General features: G+C 35.3%; 1 protein-coding gene across 13 annotated transcripts in view; it reads right to left on the bottom strand.

Annotated features, from left to right (window-relative positions):
* MEF2C (myocyte enhancer factor 2C) overlaps positions 1–26,187 on the bottom strand; it is a 194,409-nt gene that overhangs the window by 104,931 nt on the left and 63,291 nt on the right. For 7 of the 13 annotated variants that reach the window (XM_072606190.1, XM_072606195.1, XM_072606198.1 and 4 more), the window contains exon 2: positions 16,779–16,975. In XM_072606190.1, coding sequence (XP_072462291.1) covers positions 16,779–16,832 — 54 coding nt within the window. In that variant the 5' untranslated portion in view covers positions 16,833–16,975. Of the gene's footprint in view, positions 1–16,778; positions 16,976–18,909; positions 19,296–20,358; positions 20,437–26,187 lie in introns of those variants that run through there. The other 6 variants (XM_072606191.1, XM_072606192.1, XM_072606188.1 and 3 more) reach the window with 6 other exon arrangements.

Genomic DNA, 26,187 nt, shown 5'->3' with positions numbered 1-26,187 from the left:
AATACAGTGAATTTGCTTGTCCAGCAGAGACTCTGTGTCCTGAGAAGACCCTAGTAGCCAAGAAGCCTGCTTGGTCTAGTCTGGTAGCTGCATAGCAATCGAGTGACCTGCTAGGACCAGTCCTGTAGCAGTCTAGAGGATAAGTGGCGTGTCTTACTTAGTTTAGCATCAGATTGACTAAAGCCACTGAGACACCTCTCTCTATATGGAATAGCCCAAGCTGAGTTGTCAGACCACAGAGATGCTAAATTCTGTGAGAAGCCAGCTCATATGAGCAACAGAGCAACCCACCTATCACTGGTGCTATGACCATTATAACCTAGAGAACTCTGTGAAAATTTATTTCAAAAGAAAGGACAATGAGGTTCTGCAGTTCTGAAGTTGTGAATACCCTTGTTCACATGTGTTTCCCATATGTGCCTCATTAGTATTGTACTTTAAGTTCATATCCACTTTTCCTCCTGTGGACTTTTGTGTATTTGGGGGATACTGGATTCCTAGTTTAGGGACATGATCTATGAATACTTTTCTTGCTACATCATTTGAATAAATGTCTTCGACTAAAGAACCAAGTCTAACGGCTGACTGATAAAGCTAACACCACCAGTGGGGGCTCATATGCTAGGGCTGGGAGGATAGCCAACCCTATGGGTTACTTCCAGATTTCCAGTTATAGTTTCATTTGCCCCCTGGGGACCTACTTTATCAGTGTAGAGGAATGAGTTCAAAGAAAGTGTTACAGAAGGACAGGAAGCTAAGACTGGTGAGTGGGATTTCAAAGTTCAGTATCTTGAAGGTGGTGAAATTTTGTCATTTGCTGAGATCTCAGGTTTCATCATTCCAGTGTGAAGTTGAAATAGGGTTAAATTGGGCCCTCTTTGGGGTTTGAATGTTTCAAGAAGATAAAAGGAAAGTTTAGTTCCTGCTAAAAGGAAAGTTTTGATATATTATTTTGAAAATTTCATCTTTCAGAAATTAGAATGAGGAACAGTTCTGATATTAGACCAGTTTTACCAAAGAACTGCTCTATAATCATAGTAAAAATAAGAGAAATATTAGAAAAAACAATTCCATGCCATTCTGGAATTTATATTGGAGAGTGATGGTAATGCTAGGCAAAGTCTGTTATGAATCCTGGAATTTAAAAAAGTTGGTTTTTCTTAATAACAGGAATAATTCTAAGGCTACAGAACCCAAAGAAAATACACCTAATATGTTTATTAGGTGTATTAAATAAAATTTTGTTTGCAATCACAATCAAGAGGAAAAGATGAAGCTACCTTTCAAAATAATAATAAATAAAATTTAAAATTTAAACTTTACAGCAGAGGCTTTGAGGTAATTAAAGAGGAGAGTTTAAAAAAATAAAATTCTCTTTGCAAACAATCACAATCAAGAGAAAAGAATGAAGCTACCTAACTTCAGAAATTTCTTTGATGAGCTTGGGTTTTTGCTTTACCCCATTCCCCCCTGCAATAAAAGCAAATGCTAGGAGAGATTTAGAGTAGTAACATCTTGGCGCAAAGATAGAATTCTGGGTCTGGAATCAGGAAGCCCTGAGTTCAAATCCAGCCTCAGATATTTACTAGCCATTTACTGTTTGTCTTCCTCAGTTTTCTCATCAGTAAAAGGGGAGTGATAATAGCACCTACCTCCCGGGGTTGTTGTGACAATCAAATGAGATAATAATAAAGCACTTTGCACTGTGCCTGGCACATAATAGGTGTTACATAAATGACAGTGATGTTGATAAATATGAAAGATCTGAACGTAAGCTTCATACAAGCCCAAAATATGATAGACATATCAAAAAGATAGCCCATATTTAGGTTCATTAATGCATGGTATCACAATCACAGAAAGTCAAAGAACCACAGCAATCTCTGATGATCAAGTGAGATTTTGCATTCAGTCTGGCTGCCACATTTTAAGAGACCCAATGAAAAGTTAGAGGAAGGTCAGAGTGGTAGATGTCTGTAAACCATGTCACATAAGACATGTCTGAAGGAACTGGAAATATTTACACCGGAAAGGAGTAAGAGGAGATCTGGTCACTTTTTAAAGGTATTTATTTAAAGGTTTCCTGAGGATAAGGCAGTCAAGTTGTTTTGTGTTTCTTTAACGGGGTAACCAGCCCATTAATGGAAGATAAAGGGAGGTAGATTTCAACGTAACCAAAGCAGTATCATCATTAGAGCTACCAAATGATGCAAAAAGCTGCCCCGTGAAGTAGCAAGTTACCATTCACTATTAATATACGATCACAGAATCTGAGAATTGGAAGGCTCTTCAGTCATCATCTTATTTTTTGTTTTTTGTTCAGTCATGTCTATGACCCCATTTGGGGTTTTCTTGACAAAAATATTGGAGAAGTTTGCTATTTCCTTCTCCAGCTCATTTTATAGCTGAGGAAACTGAGGCAAATGGGGCTAAGTTACTATCCCATGATCACACAGTCAGTAAGGTCTGAGGCCATATTTGAACTCAGGTCCTCCTAATTCAGAGACTAACCCTTTATCCATTGCACCACCTAGCTGCCCTCTCAATTTCTTTCCAGTAAGGCTAAATACACTTACCAAAGTCAAAGTATCCAGACATTTCCTAAATCTGATGCTTTAATTAAAGGGAGGATCTCAATGATATAGAGAGGATTCTTATTTTCCATAAGAAATTGCACTGTGATCCCCACATTCTCAGTTCTATGATTCTAGGATTACCTGGCACTGACATTTATAATTTCTGGTTATTTGAATATGGGGTAATTAAAGAAAGTATGAATCAAGTCAGCATCAACTCTTTTGACCCATTTCATATTATCAAAAATCAGCTCTAAATCCTGGACTTTAACAAATGTAACCACTTTGTCTAGAATACTGAGGATGACTCCATATCATACCCTTTTACTTATGCCAGAGAATAGTTGGGAGAAGAGAGATTTGGGAATATAGAGATCTGGGAAGTTCTTATTTTGGCTTTCTATAATAAAGCTCATTAAAATCCTACTCTAAAGCTCATTTATATCCTTATCATGAAACGGAGGTGACTCAATTCTCAAAGGCTGTATGTAATATAGTCAAGCTGGTCCTAGCAAACTGAAAACATTTCAAGTATCAGACCTGTGAGAGACACAGACTATATGTCTATCAGTGGAGAACAAGCAGACCGAAATCCAGAAAGGCTCCTCATTAGAAGGTTACCTATCAGGCAATGACTTTTTTTTCAGTCATAACAACTTGTTGTTGTCATTCAGTCATTTCAGTTGTGTCTGACACTTCAGGACCAGTTAGAGTTTTCTTGACAAAGGTACTGGAATGGTTTGTCATTTCCTTCTCCAACTCATTTTACAAATGAGGAAACTGAGACAAACAGGGTTAAGTGACTTGCACACAGGGTCTGAGGCCAGACACGGAGGCCTGGAATTCTGGAAGATGAGCGTTCCTGATTCAAAGCCTGGAACTCTTATCTACTGTGCCACCTAGCTGCTCCATACCAACTCATGCAGAAGGGGTAATAAAGTACGGAGCTGTTCTGATTTGTGACAATGAAGGAAGTAAGCACTCAGTAAAATCACAGATTTTCTGAAGTATAATATGATTGAGACTACAGTTGTGATAAAGCATGGCAGTAAAAGGACATTAAAATAGCAAAACAGGCAGATTTGAGCTATCTACAGTAAAAATGCCTCATTAATTATGCATTCTCTGGACTCAAGAATGAGGCAATAAATAGCAATTTCTTACACAGCATGTTTAAGTCGTATAATTTAGAAGCTTTTCTCCCAATGAGAGGGAAAAGCAATATGTTCATTTTTTAACTGTAATTTTGAATATTACTATACATTAGCTGCAATGGAGAACACAAGAAAAATTGAGAAGTGTCCATCTCCTTGTGTGGTTTTGGTTTTGGAAATGGAGCATGTAATAATTTTCATAATACTACTTTTTGTTGATGCCTTTTTACTTTGCACAAGGATTTAATTCTAGGAATTTCAAAGTCTTCCCAATATATTATCTCACAAAACCTGACACTATCACCTTGAAGTAATTGATAGGCACAGTTTATCGTTCCCACTTCACAGACGATGAACTGGAAATAAAGGTGTGAAATTCTTTGTCCAAGGTCACATAATGAAGTCACTAGAAAAGCTGGGAATAGAATGTATTTCTCAAAATTCACAAGTCTTTCTATTAGGATTGTCTCCCACTATTAAATGTATTATAGGCTGAAAACATACAATAACATAATACATTCTTCATTTATTCTGTTCAACAAATGTTTACTGAATACCGATTTACATATACGTGTGTGTATGTGTGTGTGTATATATATATATATATATATATATATACACACAGAGAGACAGAGAGAGAGAGAGAGAAAGAGAACACTTTTAAAGATACTGATCTTTAGGGATGTTGATGACTACTGAAGTTAAATTAAATAAAATATTCATAAATGAATGCAAGACTTGCTTTTTGTGCTAAGAAAAAATATTAAAATTGGGAGCAAGACAGTTTCTAGGTTCCAACCACAAACCAAAGCCAATTTTATGTGGACTCAACAGCAGACATTGCCTTCGTAAGCTCAGAAAGCTCCCAAAGAAGTCAATGGGAACCACATGCATGCACCAGTGGGCAGACATTGGTTCTATATTTATGGGTGTTTGTTCAAATCGAAGGAAATAAGAAATATTTTAGTTGGTAACAAATACAAGTCTGCTCGTAGCCTTAAGTGAATAATAAGGTATGTGTGTGAATTAAACACTGGAAGTGCAAATGAATGCAAAATAAATTCTTTTCTATGAACAAAAGATAAGTTCTGCGTCACTTCCTAAAGAGTAGTGAGAGGCCATTTGAAGTCATTTCCACTTTTCCCCATTAACAGGTTCATCTTAGAAGAACTTTACTGCCATCCATGTGGATGATCAGGAAGATTCATTGTCTCTAAAGAAATACTGAGATAAGTGGGTAATCTTTTGGAAATAGCAACTACTCCATGTTAATTGAAGAAGAATCTACCAGTTCTAACCTCAGATACTGCTCTCAAATACAATTGAAAATATTTTGACACCAGCGGCAATCATTAATCTATAAACTCTAGAGATAGAAGGGTCATTAGAGATACATCTAGACCAGCTCCTTCATTTTATAGATGAAAAGACATGAATAGAAAAAAGGGTGTGTGTGTGTGTGTGTATGTGTGTGTGTGTGTGTGTACTCTCACTCCCTAAGAAACAGCCCATTGTCACATTAAGAAAATCCAGTATCTATGCAATAATAAGGATGATGAATAGATAGAAATTCTTCATCCTTTAAAACATATGATATATAAGTAAAAGATGAGATGGAGTCAGACATTTGGCATGATAATTTCTAATTGGCAAATAGGAAGTCTGGAGTTAAATGTAAATTTTCTTCCCTCTCATATTCTGATCATAAGTAATGTTTTTTGGTGCAGCTATTTTCAAGCACCTCTTTGCTTTTATTTTGTTTAATTCAGTCTGCCATTAAAAGGCTTGCTAGCTCAAGCCTTCATGATTACACATGGTGTAAGGAAGTAGTACCCTTGCAGACTGGTATTTCAGACAAGCCTTCCTTTATGCAACGCCTAGGCCTGCCATATTAAATGAAAGGCTCATTAAAGAGCATTAAGGGACTCTTTAAGCAGACTGCTACCATGTGCTTGTAACCCTCCAGCATAATTTACAAGGATGAGACAGCAGTGTGTTATGCTACCAATAGGACTATTGTCCTTCATAGCCTCAAGCATACTGAGCCACGATTTGCTAGAATGTCATAGTAACTCTAAAGAGCAGCACTTTTAAATGGGATGTTTTAAAACCATGAACATGATAAATAATTTAAAATAAGGGGCTTAAAAAACTTGTGCTTTAGAGCTATGGTGAGAAAAGCTTTTATTTTTCATTATTTTATTTTAAATATATTACCATATTAATCATCGAGTAGATGGTGGATAAAGGGAATTGTGTAATAAATAAACTAAATTCTTATTGAAATTGACCTAGGTTCTGAGTTTTTAAATGTTCCTACTGATCTTTGGTATGACAATTGTCCTCAAAAGAGAATTGAGAGGCGGAATATTTTACAGATATGCTAGTTAATGGATGCAAAAACCTACAAATTATTAAAAAATTTATTAGTAGTAACAAGATCCTATTCCCACGCATTCTGAGTGCCTTCTAAAAACTGTCACTTAACGTACTTAGTTCTTCAAAAAAACCTCAGAAGATTATAAGTCACATTTCCTCTACAAAAATCCTACAAATATTAGTTTGTTTTGATTTTCATCCTTGATGAAAACACATACCTTTCAGTGAGTCAAATATGTAATTCCATATAGAAAGAATGATTTAAGAAAATTAAAACAGAGTGGATTACTGTTTGGAGGCGGGGGAGGAGTGTAAAAAACATGTTTACTAGCTCAACCAAGTCAAAATGTACTTAAGGTAAAGGTCAGAGAATGCTTCATTCCCTGCTGAGCAAATGGTCAGGAAGCACATTTGTCTGCATTTCCTGTCATAACAGGAAGAATGTAACTTCTTCCTTTCCACAATAGCTTAAGCTCTACCTCCTAACTACAGCATTTTTTTTCCTCCCTCAGGGCCTTCCAAATCAATCCTTGCAAGACAGAAGGCAGAAGGGGCTGTCTCTGGCTGTAGTTTCCAAACACAGTGGTATTTGTTGAAATGTCTATTACTGTGATTTCTTGAGTCAGATTGTTATTTCAAATTAAGAGCCATCCCTTCTACATATACAGCCATTATGATTTTATTATTATCATTACTTATGGTCAGAAATATTGTAGAAATACAATTACACTGCAGTACAGCATGCAAATAAAATCCATCATAATATAAATGCACATTTAAAAACTCCATATTTATTCTTAAACTATAGCGATGAGAGTTAGAAAATAAATTTTCCAAAGAATATAAGATGCCTTTTATGATAGCATGATATGACTTTCAATGGCAAATCATATTAAACTATTATAAATTACTTTTAAAACATTTTTACCTTGATGCTTCAGGAAAAAAATGGAAAAGAGCTTTCGTGGAAACTTGTAAATTATATACTAACATTGACAGCTTGTTGTAGTGGAAAATAGAAATAGATTTAGTCAAAGATCCTGCATTTAAATCCTAGTTCTGCAACTTATCTGTGTGCTTATGGCTATTTCTCTCTGTGTGACTGTGGGCAAATGAGTAACTTCTCTGTGTTTCAGTTTCTTCATTTGTAAAATGGGACAACTGATTTCTAAGTTGTGTTTTTTTAAGTTTTAAATTTATTATCTAAGACTTGAAGAAAAAGGATAAAACTATTTTCATGGATGAAGTAGCTCAGCACCTATTTTTATTTCAAACTTTGGGTCACTTTATCATAGAATTAGATCTTTGGAAGAAACCTCAGAGACCATCAACAAGTAAATATTATTGAGCCTTATACTAGGTAATAGAGATACAAATAAAAATGAATGACATGATCCCCACGCACAGGGAAATTACGTTCTAACGCAGGAGACAATAATTACATGTAAAGTTAAATGCAAGTGAATGCAAAGTAGTTAGACACAAGGTATTCAGTTTGGTAGGCAAGGCACTTAAAAGGGGGTTAAGAAAGGCTTCGTGTAGAAGGTAGCATTGGAGCTTAATCTTAAAGAGAGAGATTCAGATTAAAGAGACAGAAGGTAAGGAGGCAGTGAATTTTGGACCTGAGGGACAGCCGCTGAAAAAGGCATAAATACAGGTGATGAGATATTATGTGTGAGAAAGAGAGAAGGCCAGTTTTGCAAGACAGTAGAGTAGGAGTAGGTCAGGTAGCAAATGCAAAGGATAGGACTTGGAATAAGGAAGACTTCTCTTCATGAGTTCAAATCTAGCCTCAGACACTTAGTAGCTGTATGACCGTGGGCAAGTCACTTCACCCTGTGGTTTGCCTAGCTCCTCATTTATAAAATGAGCTGGAGAAGGAAATGGCAAAGCACTCCAGTATCTTTGCCAAGAAAACCCTAAATGGAGTCATAAGAGTTGGACACGACTGAAGTGATGTAACAGCAGCAGAGTAGGTGCAGGAGTAGTAATGAGCGATAAAGTTGGAAAGAGGTTAAGACAAAGTTGTGTAGGGCTTCAAAATCCAAACAGGTGAGCTTATGTGTGATCCCAGAGGCAATAGGGAGCCATTGGAAACTCCTTGAGGGCAAGGGATCAAGGGATACTTTTTTTTGGTGTTTGTAGCCCCAACTCCTAGTACATTACCTGGAATATGATATTTGATTAATATACTCTTGTCAAAACTGAATTAAAATGAACCTCTACATCAATTATGAATTTCATCTGCAGTGCCCCTGATGAGTTGCTACCTAGTCTCTGCTTGAAGGTTTTCAGAGAAAAGGAATTCACTACCCTATGAAACCTCTCCTTAGAGGTTTTAGGCAGCTCATAGAATATTAGAGTTGAAAGGAAATTTATAGATCATCTAGTCCAACAACATCATTTAATACAGGAGAATGTAACAGGCTTAAGAATCTTCCTTAAAGCCACAAATCTGGTAAGCTAGATCTGAAGCATGGCAATGAACCAATGTAGATAAAACTCTCCTGTGCATGATTTAAGCTGCTGCTACTAAATAAATGAATAGTATAGGATGGTTCAATTTAGGACCAGAAGCCTAGAGTTGGAAGACAGGCTGTTTAGCCCAACTCTTCCATTTTATAGATGAGGAAATCAAGGTTGAGAGGTATGGTGATTTGTCCAGAGTGAGACAGGAAGTAAATGGCAAAGGCAGAATCTGAAATCAGGTCTTATGACTCCAAATTCAGCAGTCTTTTTCACTGTTGTTGCTAAGTCATTCAGTTGTTATTCGACTCTTCATGACCCCATGGACCACAGCATGCCAGGTCCTTCAACAGTTAGTAGAAAGCATCAGTGAGGACTTTGGCCATTGGACTGTATTATATTGCTCTGTGATATCAGTGAGAACTTATCATGGTTCTACAACAAACGCTTAAAATCTTTCAGTAATTCATGTTATAAAAGTGTTTCATGCCCTGAAAAGCTGAAATATTGGTATCAATTTTCATAAAATCTGATTAGGATGTGATTTTACAATCTAATATTGTAGTTTTCCCTTTCATAAATAGTAATTTAATCTTTTATTTTTAATGAAAGTTACATTTCATTTAAAATTTGAAATATTTAAAAATGTTTGACATGGTGAGAAAAAGCTAAAACTGTAGAAACTGGGTTCACGAAGAAATGGAACTATGATGCATTCAGCTGGTATCTGTTGATCATGATTTGACCTTTGACTACAAATACTGAAAGAAGTTCTTGTATTTATTCTATTTCAAATAGTAATCTTTATTTCTTTATCCTGAAACACAGGAACAGTGTGGATTAAAGAGGTGTCCACTAAGTATATTTTTATTTAGTTAGGGAATCATTGGCAATAGTTTAGAAACAACTCTAGTTATGATCAGTATATAAAAATTCTAACGGGCTATAGCCATTCTTATCTATCTCAACTTTTCAATTATCTACTGAGTGCAGTGAAAAGTATGAGGGAGAAAAAATTGGGAAGGAAGAAAAGAAAACTATTCTTATATATTCTCTTTTATGGACTTACAGCAGTTATTTTATTAGCCCACATCTCTTAGCAGATGTCTTTATTGTTTCTTCCCCCAGTCGATAACTCAACCCCAACAGACTCTTTCTATAAAAGAAAGGCAAAGCTCACCATGACATCATTTTAATTTTCTTCACTAGACACCAGCAGTGGATTTGGAAGCATATCTGCTTGTTGCTATACAGTAAAAACCAATTCAAACAGTACATTTCTCTAAAATATTGGTCTACACTCCCTGACTTCACTGTGAAGAAACCAACGTCCAGTCCTCATCGACTCACACGTTCCTCTCTGAAATGGAAAGTTTCCTCTTAATAGCTGTAAAATCTGTATATTCTTGCCAATGGTTTTTCATGTACTATTAGCAGTATCTACTTAAGCAGACCACAACCTGTCAATTGATTGGTAAGTCTAAGGGAGTTATTCTGGATCACAACGATACTGAACCAAGGATCTACTGTTGAACCTGTTTCTAAGGACTGAGTTAAAAAAATAACTAACCTATAAAATGTCCTTTCTTAACTTTTTCTTTCTATTCACTAATTTTCCAATTCATCAAATATTTCTCATACATATATGATTAAATTCATTTTACAAACAAGTCACAAAAATTGGTTTAAGATTAGGGAGAAAAGCTATCAGTTGTTTCACAGCCATCTTTTATTTAGGAAGGCAAATATTTTAAAACATGGACAGATGTGACAACTAAATGAAATGCATACTTTCTCCTAGATGAATAAAACTCATTTAAAAGGCAGTTATTGGTAGGAATATAATTCAAGCAATAAAATCATAAAGTCACCGAGAAATATTGAGGCTGCCTTAACTTTTTTTCGGTTAAAGATTGTGAAAGCTGCTTTTTGCTATTCAAATTTTAGTGGTAACTAGGGCAGATTGATAAGGGCTTTGACCCAGGGCTGGAAATTGTCCAAGAGTGGTGAAATCTGCGTTAGGGCAAGCGATTTAAAGGACAGCTGATAGCAACTGTGTTCCTTTAAGGAATAGGGAAGTGGCAGTGCCTAGTAAGAGGATGCAGTTGTGGCTTGGTAGAACAGGTGAAAGAGAGATTAGACTGTAGGCAGAGAGTAGGCTTTCATAGAGAGACTGGATAGATCCTCTGGGGTAGCAGGCCTATCCCTGATTGACCATTCTCTCTTCCCTTGTCTACAAAGCCCGTGGCATAAGTCCCTCAAACAGTAATTGGCTTCACAGCTTACACCCTGTCACCTAGACTCAAAGGACTAGTCATAGGCTAGGAAGGGTCACCTCCTTCCCTACCTATTGTCAGCTAATGGAAAAGGGGCCTCATCAGGTCAGAGACAAGGCAGGGAAAGGAAGAGATCACTGCTGATATTTTCCTAGGGACCCTTCTATCTCTCTATTCCAGAGACTTTGGACTTTTCTATGGAAGGGTTTATTAACCTGGAGTTTGTGGACTTTTTTGAAAAATATTTTGATAACTTTCAACATAATTGTTTTCTTTTGTAAACTTATGTATTTTATTTAAGACTATTTTTTTTTTCTGAGAAGGGGTCCATAGGTTTCATCACACTGTCCAAGAGGTCCATGACACAAAGAAGACTAAGAATTTGACCCCACCTTGTCCCCTTCCCTGGCATCTCAAGCTTTTACAAAACCCAAAGGGGCTGGAAGGCGACCGAGGTTTCATGAGTGGGTTGCCCTGTAAGGAGACAGAAAAGGGCAGTTTAGGGATTCCAGACCCTGCCAGGGCTAGGGTTTCCTAGGAATGGGAAACACTTCCTCCTCTTTAGGAGTACTCCTCCCCTTCTCAGTATGGTCTGTCCAGAGAGAGGAGGTAGTTCGTTGTGGGAAGTTAAGGCTGGGCAATATGGAGGGGGGAATTAATGCCTGAGTCCTCCATCCTTGAGTTTTTTTTTCCCCTTCCAAGCTTTGCACTCTCAAATTCCTTAAACATTCATGGGTTGTGGAGGGAGGAAAAGTTTGATGGGGCTTGAGGCACCTAAAGACAATCACTACCTTAGTTATTGGTCTTGTCATGGCAAGAAAGGGCTGATGCTCTAGACCAGCAGCTAGGTGGCACAGTGGGTAAAGTGTTGGGTTAGGAGTCAGGAAGACTCATATTCTTGAGTTCAAATCTGACCTCAGATACTTACTAGCTGTGTGACCCTGGGCAAGTCACCTTACCCTGCTTGCCTTAGTTTCCTCATCTATAAAATGGACTGAAGAAGGAAATGGTGAACCACACCAGTATCTTTGCCAAGAAAACCCCAGATGGGGTTATGAAGACTTGGACATGAATGGACAACAAGAACAACAAATTTAGATCCAAGGGAGGTAAAATTTCCATGAACTTACTAAAAATGGCAATTTGGGAATCAAGAGAACTACATTCTGGTCATGATTCTGAAATTAACTCTGGGTCTCTCTTTCCTCCTATATCAAATAAGAGTGCTGGGCAAAGTTCAGCTCTAATAGTCTCTATGAGATGTGGGCTTCTTCTGACTCCATCTAAGCCCAGCCACAAACTGACTGACTTGAATGTGCCTTCCTCTGTAACTTTGGATATTACTTCCTTTCTCCTTTTCTCTTCTGTGAAATCGATAGTTGATTCTTAAGGTCCCTTCCAATTCTGATATAACACATTATTATAGGTAGGTGTGTGTGTGTGTGTGTGTGTGTGTGTGTGTGTGTGTGTGTGTGTGTAACATCTCAAGTCCTGCTTTAGCCCAGCCTCTCTTCAAAATCTTCTGTCTCTCCATTTGCTATAAGAGTAATCATTCCCTCTCCCAAACCTCCCCCAACCCCTCTGGGTCCTTTGAATGCCAAGTGTGAAGAAATAATTGAACTTAGCACCTAGTTATCAAAAATAATTAGTTTCAATAAGGAGCTACCAATTGGCTGAGTTCCTTGGAAGACAGGAGTCTCACAGTATCTCAGAGTCTGAGGGTGGCAGGTCTGGGTAGGTGTGGGGGTACGTATCTATATCTTCCTCCCCAAACTCCAGAAACTGAGGGTGCCTTTACTTCTGCTTGCCCCAGGTATAAAAATTCCTAGTTACATCTCTGAACTGGAATCTCTTCAAGTTTATAGTTGGGAAGCTATTGTGATAAGTTAGTGTGTGCAAAATGTTCTGTTCATTACAGTAAGTTTAAAGTCAGGGCCCAAAAGCCTTGTGGAAAGATACCCCTTCCCACTCACCCAATAGGCCATCTGCTTCCCCATCTGCTTCCCTGTAATAATTCTACATTATCCACAAACCTCCAGTGCAACCAGCCTTCTTTCATTCTATTATCATTTTTCTAGCTTTCTGCCCATTCCTGTCCTCCAATAAGTTCTTAGAGCTTTTCCTTCCATATTATACCACTCATCCCCTTGAACCCAATAGGCTTCAGCCTGTCCCTTAAAATGAACTTCAGGGCTCAGAAAACTGATGGCCAAAGAGGTAAAGTGAATTGTCCAATGTCACACAGGAAGTCAGAATTAGAGAAAGGATTTGAAGTCTCTTCTTCTGACTTTAGAACTGCAGTCTTTCTACTGTACCATGCTTTTTTGTTGAGTTATTTTTCAGTCATGTCTGACTCTTTATGACACCATTTGGGATTTTCTTGACAAAGGTCACTTCTTTTTCCAGCCCATTTTACAAATGAGAAAATGGAGGCAAACAGGGCAAAGTCACTTGTCCAGGGTCACATAGCTAGTAAGTGTCTGAGGCCAGACTGGAACTTGGGAAGATGAGTGTTCCTGACTGAAGACCCAACACTCTATCTACTGTACTACTTAGCTGTCCTATGTATCATGCTATCTCAGATATTTTAAAGTATATCTGTTAAAGTATAAGCTTCAGGTTAGAAATTCATAATGAATAGTTAATAATTTTGATACCTTTGGCTATGTTTCCTATGTAATTTATAGTTTTTTTAACCTAAAAACATCGTATTAGTGTTTTAGACTTTTAGCTAGGCAGTATCTCTGATATTAAAGATAAAAGGTATCTGGTAATATAGATTTTTAAAATATTATATTGTACTACCTTCTAAAGTCGCTATTTTTCTTCAAATAAGTTTAAATTTTACCTCCAATTCTTGTTCACATACTATATGTCTATAATTCTTATAATGGTAAGAAAACACTTTTATACATGTGTATCCAAAGAAACTCCTTCATTTTCTGAGCATTCCTCACACCACTTTCAAGAAAATGTTAGTTAAGCTTCCATTGGGACAATCCACTGCTGAGCTCGTTGGGAAGAGGAAGATTTGAAAGAAATGACAGTATTAATAATACCTTCCTTTACCTTACAATGTATTAACACACAATATAAAGGAGACATAGGTTAAGAATACTTTATGACATGACATTATGCACAGTAGCAGTTGCCTTGTATTTTAATGAGATCTTGTGAGTCCTATCCTCTTAGCCGTTCTCAAGTGGCTCATGATCATTCCCATGAAAGAAGTGGGTGACAACCAAGTATTCATCAATGTACAAAAAAGTATCTCTATCAAAGAAAAGTCTAGCCACAAAACTAGAATATAGATCATAAGAGGGGAGACTTGTTGTCTTACTGATTTATTAGTATCAAATTTAAGCGTCTATTGTTCTTTCCCCAAAAACAAGCAGGGAGAAAAAATGTTCTTAAGAAAACATTCTGTAGGTATTACTTAGCCTCTAAAAACAATAGAAAACACACCTCATTTTCCCAATAAAAGTCTGACACAGAATTTAAGTAAGTGCATATTCACACTAGAACAACTGATTTTCAATATCATGGCTAAGAATGGCGTAAGCATCTCTGACTGAAACTGTATTTAAATCCAGGAAAGATTTTTCAGTGATTAGATCCAAACGATAGTATTAAAAAGTTTGCATCCCTGTTTGCACATTATACTGCTTTCTTTACAAGGCCCATTTAAAGGTCATGAATGAAAGTGGTTTAACTATTCATGAGATTTGTCCTTTCTTTTTATTAAAGGTAACTTTCTAAGTTAATTTCATTAATGTAAAAATTATCTCTCATTATTTATGATTGCTTGGCATAGTGGATAGAACATCAGTCAGATATGGATTCAGATCTTGCCTCTGACATACAATGGTTCTGTTGCCCTGGAAAACCTGTTAGACTTTAAGTGGCATAGAGGTTCCCAATCTGCATTGCTAGAGGAATTCATCTGAGAATTCCCTATACCAATAACATCAAAGGGACAGTTCTTATTCTTATAACATTAATTCAGAACATTTTAAACAAAGTATAGGTATCAGTGAAATGCCCAAAGTCCAACAGGTTATCAATATGTGCTAATCAACATTTCAGTTTTAATTTTAATTCCAAACAATTAATTAATTAAAACAAACATGTAGACAGAATTGTTGCTTTCTGGCATAGCCAACAGCAACAAACAAATTAAAGGAAAAACACGGAATATGTCCATCATAAACTGCACTATCACTTGCTTTTTCAACTTAATTTTCTGCCACAAATAGCCTAAGTTATGCATTCAACAAAGCGTGTACAAATTTAGTGGAAGGCAAGTTTGAGAAATCAAACCCCTCCCAAAATCTTGAATTGCTTTTTTCCCTGAGTGCTCTATGGTTTTTAATGACTTAAAGATAAACATAATTTAATACAAGTGATAATTTATGCATAAAGTAGTCATCATAGACATTTTTAGTTCTAGACCCCAGAAAGGTGCTCTATACCATACCACTCCTTGTACGCCCAGTATATACAAGGGGGCTATAATATTTTCACCTGAGTAAAATGGAGAATTAGGGAATGTAGAGACATCAAAAAGTAAACACTATCCTATCAGCTTTCTTTACTGTCACTATAGCTTTGCTACAGCAGATATATCTTGCTCCATCCATAGTTCATACCTTCTCTGAGGTTCCCAGTGCTTAGACATAATTGAGGTCATAGGAAAATGGATTTAGAACTAGAAGGAACATAGAGAATCATCATCCAAAGACATTATTTTACAGATGAGGAAACTGAGACCCAGAAAAGTTAACTGACTTGGCCACGGTCACACCAAGTGACAGGGCCAAAACACAGATCTGCTAAGCGCAGACCCCACATCCACTACATAAGGCTTACTCTATGTCATAAAGTATAGCACTGTCACATGACAGCATGGTGTTCGTTCTCAAGGATGATCCTCTTCCTTTCAATACTAAAATGTTTAAGAGGGCATTACATTCATCCTTACCCATTCTTACAAAATTTAACTGCTCCACAGTTAAATCTCATCTCCCTTTCTATTTCATTAACTCACTGAGATCAGAGATTATACACAACACAACTTTATATCTCTTTTATTTACTACTTATTAAACATATTATTGACTTGAAAATCAAACCATATTTAGATTTTCATAATATTATAAAAAACACTCTCACTGAAGTCATCAGCTATGCTATTTGGATACAGAGAACACTCCAAGCAGGTTGTCCCTAGCTATGTAGACACCATCCCTGGTTCCCTAGAGAACTTTCTTCAGAATTGTCTCGTTTCTTTTATACATTCTTCAACTTTAAAGAGATTGAATTAATTTAACTTGTTTTTCTCCTCTGCATAGTTTAAGTTACCAAAGAATATATTTTTATTAAGGAGTGAAATGCTAAAATGTTATTGTTGCATCCAGCCCCCAGTTAACTTTCTGGTGAGTAGAATGAATATAGCTTTATGGAGGCTAGTTGTCTGAATTCACAAAGCATTAAATTTACAATCATGGAAAATCTGCTTCCTAACAATATAAGAGGATCTTTGTTTGATGATGCATGTAATCTAGCAATATTATGCTTATTAACTCTTGATTATTAAGCTAAACATGTGCTCCATAGTACTACTCCCATTTGAAATCCATATTGAAGTGGAAGGTTTATTTAAAAAAAAATAAATGATCCAGTTGTCTTTCTGAAAGGCAACATAACTTTTCCTATACATGCAAGAGAATAAATTTTAAAAGCTCGTAAGAGAAAATGTAACACTTTGTAAATACAACTCCACTTAATAAGCTAACTTTTTCTTATGTTAGATTTATGGACACAGCAATTTAAGTTCAAAATTTTCTCAATGCTTTAAAAAAAACTCATGAGGAAAAAGCAAATAATCTGGTAGAAGCAATAATACAAATAAAATTTCAAATTCCTTACCTGTCTGTTACGTTCATCCATAATCCTCGTGATCTGAATCTTTTTTCTCCCCATAGTCCCCGTTTTTCTTCTCTCTCTCGTTCCTAAAATTATGTATTTTTTCCTTCTCTTTTCTTTCTCTTTCCCGTTTCCTCCAAACAAACCTCCCTCTTCAGCACTTGCGCTACTCAATTCACAGATTCCTGCATTCGTTCCTGCTAAATATAAAACACAGAAAAATTAAACATTACCATAAAACAAATAAAAAAGCAAGCTGACTTCATAAACTTATGTCTTTTTATCAATGAGATAATATGAAATTTTACAAATAAAATAAATTAAAACAAGCATTTATCAAAGTTCCATCATAAATTATATGTAAAGTCATATTAACTATGAACAGTTTATTTTTATAATTAAAATTATCTCATAATTAATTTAATAAGTTATTAAAATTATGAAAACTATGCTTTAAAGCCTGATATTTCAATAATATCTCTTCTAAAGTGTTTCTTAATGTTTTTATGGAATTAGGTGTCTCTATTTTATTATTCACTATTAAAATATGACAAAGTACCTAAATCAGAGAGTTAATGAACCTTTCTATACCTGTGTATGCTAAGTAGGCCAGCTAATTCATTTCTGAAGAGAAAACAATCTTGTGTTTTGACAGCAGAGGTGATAACGTCCCTAGTTATGCAAATAGGATGGACCATTATTAAAGTGGTAGTTGATATATGGAAATGTCAACTCGTTTAAATCTAAATCCTTTAATCTCATTTTAAAAAAATCACATACACAAACACAAACCCTCATATAAACCCTAATATGAGAATATCAGAAAACACAATGTGGAATATATCAGTGTTAATGCTATGACTTTCCAAAATATGCTACATTGGTATATATATCTATATGTCCCAATTCTGCATTGGTATATATGTAAAAAGAAAATCCTCTCTCTATTTGAGTACCAAAGATTGTTTTACAGTGAAGAAACCTTGCAACACATATGAAATCAATAAAAAAGAGAAAGCAGTGGTCAGTAATAAAAGTTATATAAGTGGAAATACTGGCGCATTTGCAATTTAATTTATGTATTAACAAAATCATGAACTACTGGTTGAAGAGGTCAAAATGGTGCATGCAAAAACAACTTTATAAAAGATTACTTATAGAAACTTGCTAAATCCTTATTATCTTTAGAAAAAAGAAAATTAAGAGAAGATAATGAATAATAAAAATAAACCCAGGAAAAATAAAATTTATAAATTTGCATATTCCTTTGTATCTTTACTGCTTTTTCTTAAGTTTTTATTTGAGAAAAGCAAGGCTACACAAAAAATGAAAGCAAACAAAGAAAAAAAAACCCTTTCATACTGGGTTCTTTATGTAGAAGCAATAAATTTCCTAATTCTATCTATTTTCCTATGGAATATTTAACTATTTTACACATGGCTTGGAATTTCCCTGTTTACTTTTACTTGGTGTTCTGACAACCAAGCTGATAAATTCCTACAATATGTTACGTAACATTAAGCCAATGTCCTGGCTATTTAATCTATTATTTGGCTCCAATTCAACATTATTGGAGCAGAAAAGCTGTTGCACACTTATTCTGATATTCAAGTTACTTTTTGATTTCTTTGTATTAACCGTTAAATATGTTATCACCTTGAATGAACATTTTTAAAATTAAGGTTTTTTATGATCAGCTAACTGCCATAGCTATTATGATATAATTAGTTCTAGTGGATTAAACAGTGCTCAGACACTAAGAATATCTATTCCCTTTTGCCAAATGCCTTTGTAGAAAATCCATGCTTGATTTTGGCTCAGAGCATATATAGGTTGAGTAACATCAAGGCCACGATGTGATAAACAAAAACTATTACTACAGCTGTTTCTTTGGGATCTAGAAATAGTTCAAAAGTTTTTATGACATACAAATAACATAAATTGACATAGTCATAGCTAACAATATTTTTCAATATTTGCTGTTAAAGGTATTAAACTACACATTAAAATATGAAATCCTGCAAAACACAATTGTATCACACAGTCACTGTTGCCAAACAATATCCATCTATTTTTAGAAAGTATTAAATATCAGTCAACTGCATTGCTTTCCTGCGTTTCCTATAAATCTTACCTTAAATACAAACAGCAAGTAAGAATACTATTTCCCAAACACATGCAAGAACAAAAAGAAACTAACAGGCTTTCCAACACACGAATCCACAGCAAATGCACATACAACAATTTCCCTTCCTCTCATTCAACCGAAGCAAATGGCACTATCGGCTTATAGCACTACGCCTGTCTAAGCTCTTTTTCACTTCAAGGTGGAAGGTCAGGGTGGACAGATTAGAGAGGTGGTGACAGGGTTAGTGAGAATGAGAGCTCCCTTACAGATCAAGATTTTGAAACGGAATGAGGAGAGAAGCATCAGGGCTCTGAAAGTCTTCCAAGCGTAGCATAGGCAGCTCTAGATGAACTCAAGTTATGAAGAGCCCCTCCCATATCGACCATATGTTTCACACCAATATTTAAACAGGAGACATTTTTCAAACAGCCTAGAAGGGATCTTTTTTTAAAAAAAAATTGGAATATTATTATTTTTATTCTAAAGGATATATTTCAAATAGATTGCTAGATGAAAATAATATTCAAGATAATTTCCTTAGGAAAAATGTATTGTAGATTATTTGTAGATAGCTCTAGGAGAAATAAATTGAACTTTCAAGAAATGAAACTGGCATCTTTCCCTCTATTAAAAATGTGTATTTCCTGAAACATAAAATATATGCACAATTTCCTTTTGTATTCTTTCTAGTATCTACTTGGAGCTTATTTTGAAATTTGTCTAATGCAATTACGTGAATAAGTGATAATGTGGCTGGGAGGATATAACCAGTAGGCATCCAGACCCAGCAAAGTGTGTCCATTCTGAAGTGTGTGGTTTAGAACATCTGATTCATGGGTCACCACATTCCAAGCTTGTCAGTGAGAATGTTACGAATTAGAAAGGTCAACAATTGCCCACCACCTGTTTTAGTTATACAACTACTTCTCTGACTCTTAAGCCTTATGTTTAAACTAATGTAAGGGTATAATTTCAAGCATATTAAATTGGACAAGAACAGGGCAGATAACTACACTGCTTCTTCAATCTGCAAAACTTTTTATAATTTACATAAAAATAAAGGCTTTCAGGATAGCCAACTGTAATTGAATTTCCTACTGGCCTAGAAGCTCTATGAATAATCTTTAAAAAACTTAAAGTAATTTCAGAAGCTTTGCTGAAATAACTCTCCACATAAAAGACATTCTTGGATAATAGCACAGCTATAGATAAACGATCAGAAATAATTACAAAAAAACAACAAAACTCTGCCATCCTTACTCTGTAGAGTCTTAAGCATGTTTTTATTTTTTCATACCCAAATATAAGAAAAATAAAATCAGACTGCTTATTAAAAAGAGGAACTTCACTATGGTAAGCTTCTGTTCACTATATGATCTGGCATAAGCAAATAGATGAAGGAAGAGTGATTTGAAACTCAAGCAGAGAAAAGTTGTGGACAGATTATTTACCCACCTCTTTTCTTTCGTACACACTCAAGCACATGCTCTCTGTTTCTGTCTCTCTCCTCTCTCTCTCTCTCTCTCTCTCTCTCTCTCTCTCTCTCTCTCTCTCTCTCTCTCTCTCTCTCCATCCCCCTCCTCCTTCCCTCCCTCCCTCCCTCCTTATCCCTCCCCTGTAACATAGAAGAATCTTGACAGAATAGCAGGAAACACGCACAGAGTGGTCAGGGAAGGATATGATGTCAGCAACCACGAACAATAAAAGGTGTAAAGGTGCTTCCTTCCCTAAACTGTTCCAGAAGTGTAAAATGGGAACCAAAACTCTCCACTTCCTTCTCTGAACAGAACTGTCCGATTCTGTTGTGCTGCAACACCCCACACACACAGAGACCTTTGAATGTTTCAGATAAGGGATACTAAGGAATAGCTAAGTAGGTTTTAACTACTATTAAAAATGATAAAAATCCAGTTCAATATAACTTTAATGAAATTTTATAAAATAGAATATACAAACAAAATAAAAATGGTTTTACTTTGGTGTGGTTATATATTCCCTTACCATGACAATTAATCATTACAGAATAATGTTTTCACAAAAAACATGTTTTATATATGTTCATACAGGCCTACAACATGAAGTATTTACTACAAATACTGAATGGTCAACGGGTAAACTACTTTCTTTTGTAAAAAAGCAAGAAAAAGTGCAAATCTCAAAATCTTTCATAACCTCAGAAGTTTAATGATAATATTTACTGACAACATGTATGTTTTAAAATAAATATATTAAAAGATACATTGATTTTAAAAAGATTAAAGCCTCCTAAAAGTCTATTAATTAATTCAGAATCAGATAAAAAGATATTTTATAGAATTTGGGGTGCATGTAAAAACTACATTTTTCTCATCATTGCTATGATATTTCTAACATGAAAATGGTACAGCCTACTGTAACATTTCTGTAGGAAGAAATCCACATATCAAGTGAATCTGAGTCATCTTCAGATTTCAATCATCTGCCCACAGAACTTTGATTTAGAAATTAAACAAACCCTTCATGTATATGTTTTGCTATTAAAATACGACTGTCACATCAAAAATGTGGGAAGACTAATTCAATTCTACTAAATTTATCTGAGCAAAGCATAGATTTTGCTACAATAGTCATCATGGAGGCACTTTACTAAAACAGAGCATATGCATAAAGATAAGACATTCAAATGTATCATGTCTATATGCAAACGAGAAACTTGAATTGTTTTTTTCTCATGTTAGCTAATAATGCTTTCATTGACATACATTCTCAACAAACACTACAAAAACTCTCTTGCTATCAAGAAACCATCATAACAAGACTAACTACTACAAAGAAAGGCAAACTAAATATTTGTGAAGTGAAAAAATGGTCATGAGCTCACCAGCTGCAGCAGTTTGTATGACTGATTCACACACTTAAATGACTCATTGTCATTTCAAGTAGAAAACTTTACTCACGTTGCTGAGTCTCAATGCATTAATTTGGCTACTTTACTCCAGGTTTGAAACACATGATGTATATGTAGTTTAATTGAAGGTACAAAGGGAAAGCAGAATTTGTATTGATTACTCAATGATTTATATTGATTTGTATTGATTACTTATATCACTACTTTGATATAAATAGACCAGTGATCATCCTTTTTGGTATTTGCCTACATGATGTTGGCTATGTTCATGACTACAGCCATAGTCCTGAAAGTCACTCCACTTCAAGATAAGGTCACTCTCTCTGATATGATCTGCTGTCTAGTACTACCACTATGAGAATACAAAATTCTATCATTCTCTTTAATAAGTATCCTCTTATGACTCAGTCTCATAGAGATGAGTACAGAAGTCACTCTTCTGTATTTCTAAGAAAACCAAGCTTTTTATCACCCCACTGGAAATCATACAATTAATTTCCAAGTATATATTTAAAGTGTAACTGATAGCATGACAAAATTTTGATGTCATGTTGAAATTGTGGTACTGCATGTTATGCTAATATGTAGTTGACTATAAAATAATGCTTAGGGTATTTTAAAACATTTTTACATTAAAATATGTATTTCACTCTGTTCTCTTATGACTATCAAAAACATTTAAAAAAACTTTTTTTGTACTAGTTATCTACATGTATGCATAAATTGCATATTGGTAACTTAAATGGAAGTAGAATGGTCACGTGCACCCTTCACCTAATAAGTTTATTGTCCTTGTGTAGCATCTTGTATTCAGGATAAACGTGTGATGCTAATTAATGATACTAATGACATGTGATATTATTTATAATCCTATTCACATTTTGCGCTATAATTCTGAGCCCATATGGTAAGGTCATGAATTAAATTGTGGCTTTTCATGTAAAGCAAGTAGTCACTCTAAAAAGCAAAGAATGAAGACCTATTATTGGATTATACTCCATTTAGTCCTTATAGGAATTAGCATACTATGAAAAACTTAACAGGGTTATAAAAACTAAGAGGGCTCTACTATCTCACTGTCTGCCAAGAGACTGCTTTAGGCTCAAAATGCTGAAATGGCAAGGGAAATATATCAATCTTCCCAGTGACCACGACAGCTGAAAACTCTACATTAATGTTTCGATTCCTACTTTAACATTTTTCCCCAAGGACAAAAGGAGATGAAATGTATGTCAGAGATGTAATAAGGCTAAAAAAGAAACCTCTTTGAAAACCCCTGCAATTAGTTTTAACAGGTAGGAATAACCTGTGTTTATCTCTGACACAAGTAATTTTGTTTACACAGCTCCAAAAATTAGGAAAGAAGCATACCTTTAAATAACCACATTGTATTATAGACAATTTAGTGAACTCTTAGCATAACCACTATGTCACAGCTACCTATGGTTTATCTGAACTTGGACTTTTTATTTTTCCTCATTGAATTTAGGCCAGTATTTTCTTTGCCAAAGTAATTCCAAATAGACTAAAAATGTCAAAAGCCTCCATTATTCTACTAGACCGCTAGGTTTTCAGCCTTTCCACTTTGAATTAAATAATTAACCTGGAGATTTATCATGCCTTTGTTCTCCTAATTTTTCGAATAACTGTTTTCTTTGAAAGGCCCTTTCCTGATAAGCACTGTTCATCGGAAGGTAAATCCAACTCTTCATGAAAAAGCAGAAGATACTACGTAGCATCATATAAAATGTACTGCTCTTCAGCTGTAACCACTCCAAAACTACATGCAACTGGACTTTTTTGTGGTGGTGGTGGTGGTGGTGGTGGTGGTGGTGGTGGTATTAGAGAACAAAACAGGTTAAGCAGTGTGCAACACACAGATTGGTGTGAGCTGAAATGGTCTACTATAAGAGCAAACTATGTTTAAATAGGGCAGTTTTCTATCGTTTGTATTCAGTTTATTGTAACAAGGTCTAAAGTCTTGAGCTCACCATATACAAATTAGAAAAAAATACATTCTTGATTTGAAAAATCTCTTTTCACGTCTTAAATTTCAATATTGATTATTTAGAAATAATTTGGAATGGTCAGAATTTATTAACAATAACAATAATAACACATCAGGGACAGTTGTCAGAAGTCTGGATGTCATAAAGGCATACTTGCTCTTATACATGATACATTTCACTGTAGAACTACAGCCAGTATGGGTGGGTGGGGGGAATTCAATGTTTCAGCCTATTTCAGTGTCTCATATAATAATGATAAAAGTTCACCATGAAGATACTTGAGTCAACCTGAGCGCATCAAGTGTAGAACATTTACAGTAATGTTAACGGTGTGATCCCAGTGGTCAAAAGAAAATTCTAGCTAACAAAGAGGTTTTGTTTCATTCTAATGAAAGTATGAACAACACAAAATCCTTCCTTTGAAAATTATTTGCTTTTGTCAGTATGGATCTTTCTTGATTAATTTGAGTATTTGAAAATGACCTTGAAATGTGAAGAAACACTAATAGGGCCTCTTCTCACCCTGTACCACCACAATTTGGAATCATTTTTTTTAAGGGTAAAAATTGCTTAACTGAGATCAGCAGGATTTAACTATAGTATATCATTTTTTTTGCCTCTAGTTAATTTTGGGAATGTACCAAGTTTATATCATAGTTTATATCAAAACCCCATGTAAAAATACAAATATTATTATAAAATAGTCTCCAAAATCTCAGGATAAAGATGCTTGATATTGTTACTCTACGTAATGCAACATAGGAGTGATTCATTAATTTTTCTACTTCTTCATCTCTTTTACAGCATCCTAATCAACCTAATTAAGGCTTTGTTCATCTGAAACCTCAGATGACAATTTGTTTAACTCTATCCCACTGTGGTCTTTATATAAGGAGAATTAAATTTGATCTTCTGACAGCAATCATTAAATGATCCCAACTGGCCCCAATTAAGACACATGGCTTACAGGCCTCAATATCCAGTAAAGTACCAGATCCTCTACTTTATTTACACATTGTTTTTTTTTTACCTTAGTTTATTTTCTTAAGGCCAATTAAGCATGTGTCATCAAGTGGAACTGAATTTCTTTATACTCAAGACACAATGCATCAATTTACTTTACAGAAACATTGATATACTGGACAGCTCCTCTAAAGTTATCACTTCTAGTTGTCATGTTAATTCACCTTGATGTTATGAAAGGAAAAGGAAATTTTAGATTTAGTAACTTACGTTGTACTAAACCTAGCTAGACACCCTTAAATCCGTTCACACGTTCAAAGAGTAATGACTAATTTTAAATCAATAATACCATTTTATTTGGATTGTTTACAATGACCTCTTAGGATATATTTCAATTTGAGTTTAATTTTTATAAAGTGACTTCTTTACAATCTTCTTTGAAAAATGTTGTATCCAAGAATGACTTCTGAAGTTAACCTGTTTTACCCTTAATTTCTGCTCTAATTTTTCCACATATGTTCGGTAGTGAGCTGGGAACAGTGTTCTCAGGTCTTCACAGAAATGCAGGTAGCCCCAGGATTTAGAACTCATTGTGCTCTCCTCTAGGGAAATGGCTGAATTAAAAACAGCCCTAAGAGGCTGAAGTAGCTCCCATTCACATCTGGCCCTTCTTATTCTAAACTCTCACACCTCCCTGGAAATTTAACCCCTATCTATTGCTCTGAAGAACAAACAGATTTATCCATAGCCATCCGCTTCAGGTCAAGGAAGAATCATTAAATGTTCAGCTAAATTAATTGCAATATAATTGAAGTTTGAAACAGTTTCTAAAGGTTTTGTTCAAGTTAGTTGAACAGCCACATCACCTTCTCCTGAATTTCATGGGATCTCAGATCTGGAGCCGGAAGGGATCTGAAAGGCCAGCTAGTTCAACTCCCACCTTTTTTTTTTTCATCTCAGAAAACGGAGGCCCAGGGGTATTAAGGGATGAGCCCAATATCCCACAAATATTACCATAGGTGGGATTTGAGCCTCAGTGCTCTGGCTCCAAATTTGGAGGTCATTCCAAATGTATGTAATATTGAATTTTTTAAAATAAGCTCATTTATCTTAATGATCAGAATTATTGAACATACTGATAGTACGAAAAGGCAGTGACAGACATGTTGAAGTGGATAGAGAGTTGGCCCTGGAATCAGGAGGACCCGTGTTCAAATCTGGCTTCAGACACTTACTAGCTGTGTGACCCTGGACAAGTCACTTAATCCTGTTTGCCTCAGTTTCCTCATCTGTAAAATGAGCTGGGACAGGAAATTGCAAACCACTTCAGTATCTTTGCCAAGAAAATCCTAAAAAGGGTCATGAAGAGTTGGGCATGACTGAAATGACTCAACGTCAGTATGAAAACCATCCTATATGATACAG

Source organism: Notamacropus eugenii, chromosome 4 (assembly GCF_028372415.1).
Source record: "Notamacropus eugenii isolate mMacEug1 chromosome 4, mMacEug1.pri_v2, whole genome shotgun sequence".
Taxonomy (NCBI): Eukaryota; Metazoa; Chordata; class Mammalia; order Diprotodontia; family Macropodidae; genus Notamacropus; species Notamacropus eugenii.
The sequence above is the reverse complement of the archived record's forward strand: the minus strand, read 5'-3'. Positions and strand labels throughout refer to the sequence as shown.